This window comes from Nanorana parkeri, unplaced genomic scaffold (genome assembly GCF_000935625.1).
Source record: "Nanorana parkeri isolate BGI_ZX_2015 unplaced genomic scaffold, ASM93562v1 scaffold371, whole genome shotgun sequence".
In the NCBI taxonomy this organism is placed as follows: Eukaryota; Metazoa; Chordata; class Amphibia; order Anura; family Dicroglossidae; genus Nanorana; species Nanorana parkeri.
Window position 1 is genome coordinate 1295823 of NW_017306639.1, and position 12036 is coordinate 1307858.

A 12036-nucleotide genomic window follows, 5' to 3' on the forward strand; every position below is an offset into this window, starting at 1 on the left:
TGCGCAGGTCGCGCGCTGCATGCGCGGTACGCAAGCCATGCGCGGACGTGCGAGCGTAGTGCGCCTGCGCCATTCCAAGCCACAGGTGAAACTCAGGCTGGGGGACGACTTCAGCCTTCACCACTTGCCCTCAGCCTTGTGATTGGACTCTGACTGGGAAGCTTCCTGGTTGCCCTGGCAGCCAGGGGGCGGTACTGGGTTCCCTGTGTATTTAAAGCTGGTCAGAGCCTTGACTCATTGCGGAGTTATTCTACCTCATGGTGAACACCCAGCTCCCTCCTGTGAACCCGTTGTTTGATCTGACTTCCCGGCTACCGACCCTTTTGCTTGACCCTTCGACTACGATTCCTGCTGCCCGTCACGACCCGGAACTGGACCTGACTACCCGATTGGATTATCCTTTTGTACAGCGTTTTCTGAACATTGTTCGTCCCTGCCAAGGGGTTCCACACCTGGCCCATTATTCCAGCCCTGACAGTATCTTTGTTCTTCTCAAACTTTCAAAAGCTTCGCCGTCAGACGAGTTTGTTTCTTTCCTCATCAGCTCTCATTTTTATACTCGTAAAACCCATTTTATTGTTCTGTAGAAGGAGGGGCGGGCCGAGGATTTCTGTATCTTTTTATTAAAGTAATGACAACATTTCCAACGCCATGCGAGCGCTTCCATCACCCCAAACCTACAATACACTTCCTGCTTAGCTTTGGATTTCATGTACGCCGTTTGGGGAGAGTTACTGTCACTTCCTGCCAAGGAGACAAAACAAGAAATCAAAAGGGAAACTCTACAAAGCGAGGAAATCGAAACTGTCACTGGAACACGTGTTAAAAATGGAAGATTTCCCCTTTATTCCTGTTGAGGTGACAATTCGTGAATATCGGGAGGAAGGAGGTCCTGATCCCTCTATATCAGTGGTTCTCAACCTTTCTGGGGCTGGGACCCCTCGGTAACATTTGCCAGGTTGTGGTGACCCCCAAAGGTAAAATTTAGGGATGCACCAATACTAGTATCTGTGTGGGCTCTCAGGTGGCCAGTGTGGGCTCTTTGGTGGTCAAGCCGGCATTCAACTCCCCTCTCTTTGATCCTCCTCAGCTGCCGGTGCTGCAGCACCATCGAGCGGCGCGGTCGGAGAACTGACAATGCTGTTCTAGGAGGTGGCTGAGGAGCCTCTCACCTAGTGCAGCACAAAGCATGTGGTGACCCCCTCAACAGTGGGTTGTGACCCACTTTTGGGTCGCGACACACAGGTTGAGAACCACTGCTCTATATAGATCTTTATTATCACTAGAGGGATCGCCAGCAGGAGGAAGGAGGTCCGGATCCCTCTATATAGATCTATCACTAGAGGGATCGCCAGCAGGAGGAAGGAGGTCCGGATCCCTCTATATAGATCTATCACTAGAGGGATCGCCAGCAGGAGGAAGGAGGTCCGGATCCCTCTATATAGATCTATCACTAGAGGGATCGCCAGCAGGAGGAAGGAGGTCCGGATCCCTCTATATAGATCTATCACTAGAGGGATCGCCAGCAGGAGGAAGGAGGTCCGGATCCCTCTATATAGATCTATCACTAGAGGGATCGCCAGCAGGAGGAAGGAGGTCCGGATCCCTCTATATAGATCTATCACTAGAGGGATCGCCAGCAGGAGGAAGGAGGTCCGGATCCCTCTATATAGATCTATCACTAGAGGGATCGCCAGCAGGAGGAAGGAGGTCCGGATCCCTCTATATAGATCTATCACTAGAGGGATCGCCAGCAGGAGGAAGGAGGTCCGGATCCCTCTATATAGATCTATCACTAGAGGGATCGCCAGCAGGAGGAAGGAGGTCCGGATCCCTCTATATAGATCTATCACTAGAGGGATCGCCAGCAGGAGGAAGGAGGTCCGGATCCCTCTATATAGATCTATCACTAGAGGGATCGCCAGCAGGAGGAAGGAGGTCCGGATCCCTCTATATAGATCTATCACTAGAGGGATCGCCAGCAGGAGGAAGGAGGTCCGGATCCCTCTATATAGATCTATCACTAGAGGGATCGCCAGCAGGAGGAAGGAGGTCCGGATCCCTCTATATAGATCTATCACTAGAGGGATCGCCAGCAGGAGGAAGGAGGTCCGGATCCCTCTATATAGATCTATCACTAGAGGGATCGCCAGCAGGAGGAAGGAGGTCCGGATCCCTCTATATAGATCTATCACTAGAGGGATCGCCAGCAGGAGGAAGGAGGTCCGGATCCCTCTATATAGATCTATCACTAGAGGGATCGCCAGCAGGAGGAAGGAGGTCCGGATCCCTCTATATAGATCTATCACTAGAGGGATCGCCAGCAGGAGGAAGGAGGTCCGGATCCCTCTATATAGATCTATCACTAGAGGGATCGCCAGCAGGAGGAAGGAGGTCCGGATCCCTCTATATAGATCTATCACTAGAGGGATCGCCAGCAGGAGGAAGGAGGTCCGGATCCCTCTATATAGATCTATCACTAGAGGGATCGCCAGCAGGAGGAAGGAGGTCCGGATCCCTCTATATAGATCTATCACTAGAGGGATCGCCAGCAGGAGGAAGGAGGTCCGGATCCCTCTATATAGATCTATCACTAGAGGGATCGCCAGCAGGAGGAAGGAGGTCCGGATCCCTCTATATAGATCTTTATTATCACTAGAGGGATCCCAAGCAGGAGGAAGAAGGTCCTGATTGTTCTAAAGGTCTGAGGGATAAACATATCCGGAGAGACGGCAGGAACTTCACATGTCCAGTGTGGAGGAAAGAAGGAACATTACTGAAACCTTTAATACATGAAGGGTGACAATGAGGTTCAGGTTGGCAGGATTTTCAGTATAAAGCGGAGGTCAAGAACCCAGGAACATGACCTCATACTATGGTAGCAGGAGGAAGTTCAAGACTAACCTTAGAAAGTATTATTTCCCAGAACGGAGTATTTGATGTTTTTGGACAGACTTCCAGCAGAGGTCGGGAGTCAGTCAACAATAAGTACATTTAAACACGATTGGGACAAACTCGGACAACAAGGTTAAAAACAACAATAAAAAATGGCCGACTTGGTCCTTTCCTGATGTCATTCTTCTAGGTTTCCATTTTGGATTTTCCATAACTTTCAGTCCTGATGACAATTGTTCTCAGGACCAGTAAGGAGGTTCAGGGACAAAGACAGCATTAAAAACAGAGGTTCTGCCCCCCTCACCACTCTATCCAAAGATACAAATATGGGCTTCAGGCACGCTGACTCTCCTGAGATTGGACATAGGGGAGGATTTCCCCTAGAACAAGAATACGAGCGGCCACCTAAGTGGACTCTCTCCTGTATGAGTGAATGTGATTCTTCCAATTGGTCTTTGGTGCCTTCAGACAATCACATACACGTCTATTCACAGAAGGGGGAGGAGTTTGGAGAAGGGAACAATCTAGGACATCGCCGATTTGGAAAAATTCTCCAATCCAGCTCTGTTGTCCTAGATTGTTCCCTTCTCCAAACTCCTCCCCCTTCTGTGAATAGACCTGATGGTGCGAGTCCTGTGATGTCTGACAACACCCCGCACTCCAAAACACAACTCCAGCTTCCTTCCTGAGACAACTCATTCATGGAAACCAAGGTAGAATACAATTTCCCACCTATGGCACACAAATTGGGCGTCCTCCCGATGTGAAGTCTTTTAGGCCTGAGAAGACACTTTCCGACATTTGGACTTCTCCCGTGTGTCAACTTTCCTCATCTTTGGTAAGAGACAATTTTCACCAGTAAGATTTGCCACATTTGGATTGGGAATGTGACTCAACCCTCCCCCCCCACGTGAAGACTTTGTGTCTTATAGGAATCAACCTCCACGGAAAGAAAGAACTTCCTGAACTCCGACCATAATCCCGTCTCCTCCCGCTGTGAATGGTTAGTGCGATGAGATCCACTTTACATGGAAAACATTTCCCACACTGGGAACAGGAATGCAGCTCCCCTCCACCCTCTTATGCTGGAACATTGTCCGGCATTCCTTGGGTCAACTCTCTCCGGTTCTTCAACCTGAAGGAAAACCACTGAACACAACTTCTGAGCTATGCGTTCAATAGGATCCACACATTCGGAACTCAAATACGACTTTCACATGAAGTCTTCCACCTTTAATGAGAGTCGACTTCCACAAAAAAACACTTCCCACACCTTGAGCCTAAATTTGACTTCACCATTTGATCCACTTGGTGTGCTATAGGATCCACATTGCAGGAAGAACATTTTCCGCATTGGGAACCAGAATACAACTTTTCCCGCACCATGGGAACTCTTTCACGTCTGAGTTGATGGAACTTCCAGAGAAACGTTTTCCTGCATTTGTAACATATTCACGTCTCCTCCCAACATGTGGACTCTTTCGTGGTCATTAGGATCCGACGTGCGGGAAAAGCTCTGCCCACACGTGGAACATGAATACAACTCCCCCGTGTGAACTGTTACGTGCTCTTCAAGATCCGATTTGCGTCGGAAACATTGTCCACATTCAGAACAGGAATGAGGCTTCTCCCTCGCGTGAACCAGCTCATGTTTGCTGAGATCTGACTTTCGAGCAAAGCTTTTCCCACACTGGTTACACAAATTGTCCGGATTCTCCGCCGCGTGGATCCTTTCGTGTCTAGTAAGGGACGATCTGTGGGAAAAGCATCTACCACATTTGGAGCAGGAGAAGGCCTTCTCTCCCGTGTGGACCACCTGATGTTTCACGAGATCGGATTTCTGGGAAAAATGTTTTCCACACTCAGCACACAAATGCGGCTTCACCTCCGCGTGGACTGTCTCATGTTTGAAAAGATCCGCTTGCTGGGGAAAACATTTCCCGCACACAGAACACCAAAACAACTTTTCTCTCGCATGGACCTCCTTGTGTAGGAAGAGGTTGCATCTGCGGGCGAAGATTTTGCCACATATAGGACACGGATAGGACTTGCTTTCCCTGTGAAGTCTCTCATGTCGGATAAGATTCCATTTGTGCGCAAAACATTTCTGGCATTTGGAACACGAATGCAACTTTTGCCTCGTGTGAACCACTTCGTGTTTGCTGAGATCTGGTTTGCGAGGAAAGCATTTCCCACACTCTTTACAGGAATATGGCTTCTCCCCTGTGTGCAGCCTTTTGTGCCTGGTGAGAGAAGAATTATGGGAGAAACACTTCCCGCACTTGGGGCAGCAATACGGCTTCTCACCCGTGTGAACCGTCTGATGTTTCACGAGATCCGATTTCTGCGAAAAACGTTTTCCGCATTCCAAACACGGATAGGGTCTCACCCCTGTGTGGATCTTCTCATGTCTGGCCAGATCCGACTGCTGGGGGAAAATCTTCCCGCACAACGGGCATGAATACAACTTCTGGTTGGTGTGAGATCTTTTGTGGATGATGAACATGGATTTGCGGTTGAAGCTTTTCCCGCACTTGGAGCAGGAATATGACTTGGGGACTCGCTCGGGTCTGGGGAGTTCCGATTTGCCGGGAAGAATTTCCTGAGGTTTGGGACAGGAACTTGGAGTGTCCTCAACAGGCGGTGGGACAACTTCTTCTCTCTTAGTGAATGGCTCTCCGAGGTCAGAAGATGATACAGTGTCACACATTGCGGGGGCCGGAGGATGGGGGGCACCAGGTCCATGATCAGGAAGAGAAACCCCAAGTGTAGGGGGGTCTGAGGGGGGAGGTTCACAGAGAAGATTCTGAGGAAGGTCCAGAGGGATGAGGTCACCTCCTGAAGCAGCGGAGACGTCCTCAACTTTGATGTCTCGATCCGGGGAGACAATACGACTCTGTGCTCCCTTATCTCTGTCATCTGGAAGAAAAGAGAAACGGAGCAAAAATAAGTTACCAGCAAACCAACACCAGGAGAGAGGATACAAATATCCGACCTCCGTCCTCCCCTTCAGTCTTCTATCCGACCTCCGTCCTCCCCTTCAGTCTTCTATCTGACCTCCGTCCTTCCCTTCAGTCTTCTATCTGCCCTCCGTCCTTCCCTTCAGTCTTCTATCTGACCTCCATCCTCCCCTTCAGTCTTCTATCTGACCTCCGTCCTTCCCTTCAGTCTTCTATCTGCCCTCCGTCCTTCCCTTCAGTCTTCTATCTGACCTCCATCCTCCCCTTCAGTCTTCTATCTGACCTCCGTCCTTCCCTTCAGTCTTCTATCTGCCCTCCGTCCTTCCCTTCAGTCTTCTATCTGACCTCCATCCTCCCCTTCAGTCTTCTATCTGACCTCCGTCCTTCCCTTCAGTCTTCTATCTGCCCTCCGTCCTTCCCTTCAGTCTTCTATCTGACCTCCATCCTCCCCTTCAGTCTTCTATCTGACCTCCGTCCTTCCCTTCAGTCTTCTATCTGCCCTCCGTCCTTCCCTTCAGTCTTCTATCTGACCTCCATCCTCCCCTTCAGTCTTCTATCTGACCTCCGTCCTTCCCTTCAGTCTTCTATCTGCCCTCCGTCCTTCCCTTCAGTCTTCTATCTGACCTCCATCCTCCCCTTCAGTCTTCTATCTGACCTCCGTCCTTCCCTTCAGTCTTCTATCTGCCCTCCGTCCTTCCCTTCAGTCTTCTATCTGACCTCCATCCTCCCCTTCAGTCTTCTATCTGACCTCCGTCCTTCCCTTCAGTCTTCTATCTGCCCTCCGTCCTTCCCTTCAGTCTTCTATCTGACCTCCATCCTCCCCTTCAGTCTTCTATCTGACCTCCGTCCTTCCCTTCAGTCTTCTATCTGCCCTCCGTCCTTCCCTTCAGTCTTCTATCTGACCTCCATCCTCCCCTTCAGTCTTCTATCTGACCTCCGTCCTTCCCTTCAGTCTTCTATCTGCCCTCCGTCCTTCCCTTCAGTCTTCTATCTGACCTCCATCCTCCCCTTCAGTCTTCTATCTGACCTCCGTCCTTCCCTTCAGTCTTCTATCTGCCCTCCGTCCTTCCCTTCAGTCTTCTATCTGACCTCCATCCTCCCCTTCAGTCTTCTATCTGACCTCCGTCCTTCCCTTCAGTCTTCTATCTGCCCTCCGTCCTTCCCTTCAGTCTTCTATCTGACCTCCATCCTCCCCTTCAGTCTTCTATCTGACCTCCGTCCTTCCCTTCAGTCTTCTATCTGCCCTCCGTCCTTCCCTTCAGTCTTCTATCTGACCTCCATCCTCCCCTTCAGTCTTCTATCTGACCTCCGTCCTTCCCTTCAGTCTTCTATCTGCCCTCCGTCCTTCCCTTCAGTCTTCTATCTGACCTCCATCCTCCCCTTCAGTCTTCTATCTGACCTCCGTCCTTCCCTTCAGTCTTCTATCTGCCCTCCGTCCTTCCCTTCAGTCTTCTATCTGACCTCCATCCTCCCCTTCAGTCTTCTATCTGACCTCCGTCCTTCCCTTCAGTCTTCTATCTGCCCTCCGTCCTTCCCTTCAGTCTTCTATCTGACCTCCATCCTCCCCTTCAGTCTTCTATCTGACCTCCGTCCTTCCCTTCAGTCTTCTATCTGCCCTCCGTCCTTCCCTTCAGTCTTCTATCTGACCTCCATCCTCCCCTTCAGTCTTCTATCTGACCTCCGTCCTTCCCTTCAGTCTTCTATCTGCCCTCCGTCCTTCCCTTCAGTCTTCTATCTGACCTCCATCCTCCCCTTCAGTCTTCTATCTGACCTCCGTCCTTCCCTTCAGTCTTCTATCTGCCCTCCGTCCTTCCCTTCAGTCTTCTATCTGACCTCCATCCTCCCCTTCAGTCTTCTATCTGACCTCCGTCCTTCCCTTCAGTCTTCTATCTGCCCTCCGTCCTTCCCTTCAGTCTTCTATCTGACCTCCGACCTCCCCTTCAGTCTTCTGTCTGACCTCCGTCCTCCCCTTCAGTCTTCACAGTTGTACCGGCTCCTTTCCTGGACTGAAATTGCTTCCTCTGATATCACTGAACACTGGGAGCTTCTCACAATGTGCCTTGGAAGCTGCAGCAAGTCACATAGAGCCTAATTTCCAGGCTGGAGGACGATCAGCAGCATATAGCCCTTTCCTCCCCAGCCTGACTGTCCCTGGCCCCGCCCCTTTAATTCATTGATTTTCAGTTCCTTCCATCATGGAGGTTCAGCATCACATGTGCGAGTTACCTAGGGCGGTCTTCATGCAAATGTAGGCTGCCTAGGAACGCCCCTCCCCCAGACTGACACCCATCCATTAAAGCATTTTGATATTTGCATAACTCCCCCCAAGTGCCAGCCCCCTGCTTACATCAGATCATGGTTGGTTGACCACCACTGTGGTAGACTCGGCCTACAGCCCCCTCTGTGGATGGAAGGCTTCTCTGAATAGTATATAATAGTGATGAAGTCTTCCCTTACCCAATGATGGGAGGAGCCTCGGATCCTCCTCCGTGATATCGTCCTTGTAGAGGAGGGGGGGGGGAGGAAGCCGGGGGCCGGACATTTGTATCTCTTTACAGAGAAATCTCCGGAGCCAATCACAGAGCCGTACAATGGGAGGAGTCGCTGCCCGTGACAACCAATCAGCTTCTCTCTTTCCTTTTCATATCACAACCGAATATACTGAAGCTGTCTGATTGCAGGGGCGTCCCGAGGAGCGGAGAATGGGTGACAACCTGCTGTGATGTCATCACACATGCGCAATGACGTGATCATGCATGTGCTGTCATCTTGGTGATGGACGCCGGCAGAGATAGGAGAGGACGTTCACCCGGCGGGATGAGGTTTGCCGCCGGGTCCCCTCCTCTCTCCTGACCATCCTGTCCGTGACCGAGTGCCCGACTTTTCAGAGGGGGTGACACCAAAAACTGCATATTGTACAGTGAGGTGGGAAGACTCCAGCTGCAGTGAAACCACAAATCCCATCATGCCTCTGGGAGTCACGTCCGTGGCTGTTGGAGTATTGCAGTGCCTCCTGGGACTTGTAGTAGGTACACAGATGAAGTGCTAGAGATTGCCTGCTCCTGTTCCCCGCTATGACAGGTACTCTTGTAGTTGGACGGCAGCGGTAGAAGCCACCATTGTTATTGTTATAGACACCTGACAGAGATTTCCCGTCTCATCCTTCTCTGGTGACAACAAGATGAGAGCGAAGCGATTCAGCTGCCACCAGGACAGGAAGTGTGGGGAATCTCCCGCTGGTGAAACCCTGCGTCAGTGACAACTCCTCCTAAAATCGTCTTGACAGACCCGGCGCGTGTCACCGCAGCAGTGAGGGAGGTGCAAATCTCCGCCAGGGGGGACACAGACAACAATAAAATGGAGCCGATGTTTCTTTGCTGCAAAACTATTCCCAAAGAAATAAAATCATTTTGCTTTCCGGGTCCCCCATCATCTGCTCCCCACTTCCTGCTTCCATAACGGGGATCCATCAGTATGATACAACCTTTCCGTTGTCATTACACCCCTTATTATAGACGCAGGGGTCTCTGTGCTTCTCTATGCAATGCAGGCAGCTCATAACTGGTGGGAGGGGCCAGCAGGCAGATCATGGCTGGTGGGAGGGGCCAGTAGGCAGATCATGGCTGGTGGGAGGGGCCAGTAGGCATATCATGGCTGGTGGGAGGGGCCAGCAGGCAGATCATGGCTGGTGGGAGGGGCCAGTAGGCAGATCATGGCTGGTGGGAGGGGCCAGTACATAGCTTCCTGAAACCATCACACCACCCTGCCACAGTTCTCCTCTCAGGAGCTCTCAGTCCTGATGCAAGCAGTGGGCGGGTTCTTGGGAGGAGCTATGCAAATATCAAAATGCCTTGATGGGTGGGTGTCAGTCTGGAGGAGTGGGCGTTGCTAGGCAGGCAGTATTTGCATACAGACCGCACCCACATGTGATGCTGAGCCCCCCAGATTAATAGGAACTCTTACTATGCTAAACATCAGTTTAGTACAGGGGGAGGAGCCTGCACCGCCTGGCAAGACTGGAAGGCTGGAGTTCATTATCTCGTAACTTTAGAATATCAGACAGCAGGATAAAGGGCTAGAAGTGGGCGTGGCTACATAGTGCTAAATATTGGGCATGTCTTAAAGGGGCAATAACGATCGTACCTATTCACCGCACATGGTACTGTATTCACCTATTTAGATTCAATCTAACGGTAACTTCATGACATCATCATTTAGGGGTTGCCGGACCATATTGGGTATGAATACTCCGACCACTATCATCTTAGTTATGAATTGAAACATTTGGGAGGCGCAGAGGAGGGAATCGTAGAGGCTCGTCCCTCCTGCTCTCCCTTCCCAGCCCTACAGTACAGTCTCTGATACCTCTGTCCTCTCATAGAGGAATAGGACCGATCACTGTACAGTACAGTCTCTGATATCTCTGTCCCCTCATAGAGGAATAGGACCGATCACTATACGGTACAGTCTATGATACCGCTGTCCTCTCATAGAGGAATAGGACCGATCACTGTACAGTACAGTCTATGATATCTCTGTCCCCTCATAGAGGAATATGACCGATCACTGTACAGTACAGTCTATGATACCTCTGTCCTCTCATAGAGGAATAGGACCGATCACTATACAGTACAGTCTATGATATCTCTGTCCCCTCATAGAGGAATATGACCGATCAATTCCTCTATGAGGGGACAGAGGTATCATAGACTGTACTGTACAGTGATCGGTCATATTCCTCTATGAGAGGACAGAGCATTTGCTGGGATCGGTGCGTGCTTCGGTATAGTACGTGGTGGCAGTGAACGTTTGGTGTGTAAAGGGTTAAGGCCCCGTTCACATATAGCGAATTGTCGCGCGATTTCCGCCGCGATATCGCGCATTTTTGCCGCGCGATATCGCGAGAAGTCGCCGGCTAATGATAGGCAATGGAGCTGTCTTAACTCCATGTCGCGCGTCCCTTCTACAGGACCCTTTTTTCGGTGGATTTTGCGCGATTTTGCTTTTTTTCTATGGAGCCCGACGGAGAAGGTCGCGCTACCGTCGCCCCGAAAGTCGCACTATCCCGGCCGCGGCAAAGGTATGTCGCTATATGTGAACGGGGTCTTACTGCGGAGTTAACCAACCCTGCTGACGTTCGCTGTCAGTCTGCCGGCCTGAGATTGTTGTCCCGCGAGCTGGGAAATCTCTGCGCAGGGTGAGGCTGAGAGCGGTATCGCCGCGTCCTTGTGACGCCACGCTCGGCTCAGAACTGCGTCACGTGTGATTGACGTGCAGCGGGTTCGGGCCGGGCGTACGTCGCAGTTACAAGTGGGCGTGGTTAGTAGGGTGCCCCCCCCCCATATTTCATTCTGAAGATCTGGTAACCTTACCTCACACATTTATTTCTCTGCTGTCTATTCTTTTCTGTCACTTTGTATCTTTGTTCTTCCCAATAAAGTTTCAAAAGCTTCGCCGTCAGCCGAGGTTGTTTCTTTCCTCATCAGATCTCATTTTATACTTGTAGCCCCCCAGCGTCTCCTTCTGCGATGTGGCTACTGGGCATTTAGTGATAGCCGGGGGCTGTAGTCGGCCTGGCTGGATTTATAGGGGCAGTTATCTGGTTAATTGCCGGTGTCTGGCATTGCCTGCACCCCCCTCCGGGCGGAGTGTGACTCATACTGTGGGACAGCCAATAGGAGACACTGTAGTGTATGTACAGTACGGGAGCCAATCACTGGGTTTCTCTCAGCCAGTGGTGCATGCTGGGATAGGGAACATAGACTGGAGGGCTTTGCCATGTGCTCAGACTAGCTGGGACCAGCGATGGAATAGGGCTGGGTGCTGTTCAGCCTGCCCCCCGAGCTAGGCCGAAGCCTGGGGGTGGCCATAGGCTGGTGTGAAGGAAGAGGTTTCCCTGAGGCCTCCAACATGGAGGAGGCCTGTGATGCTGATGGAGGAAGAGAACCGGGACCAGTGCAGGCTCTTGAAGTACCCTGGAACGAAGTGGACTCCATGAGCGTGGCCGGTGTCTCTCCCGTGTTGAGGATCCGCGTCCATTCTGTCTGTCACATCAGTCGCTGACCACTGACTCCTAATTGGATCTCCACTGATGTGCCTGTGAAGTCTGGTGAGCCTGGAGCTCTTGATGGCTACCCCTGGACGCCTAGAACCCCCCTCCCCCCCCCCCCCACATCCCCTC

The 12036-nt window shown here is 51.3% G+C and overlaps 1 protein-coding gene across 1 annotated transcript in view; it reads right to left on the reverse strand.

The window, feature by feature from the left end:
- Positions 1 to 4291: 4291 nt before the first annotated feature.
- LOC108789037 (oocyte zinc finger protein XlCOF7.1-like) overlaps positions 4292 to 12036 on the reverse strand; it is a 32259-nt gene continuing 24514 nt past the window's right edge. Inside the window, exon 11 of the mRNA XM_018558962.1 lies at positions 4292 to 5814. Within this exon, the coding sequence (XP_018414464.1) occupies positions 4292 to 5814 (1523 nt within the window). The remainder of the gene's footprint in view (positions 5815 to 12036) is intronic.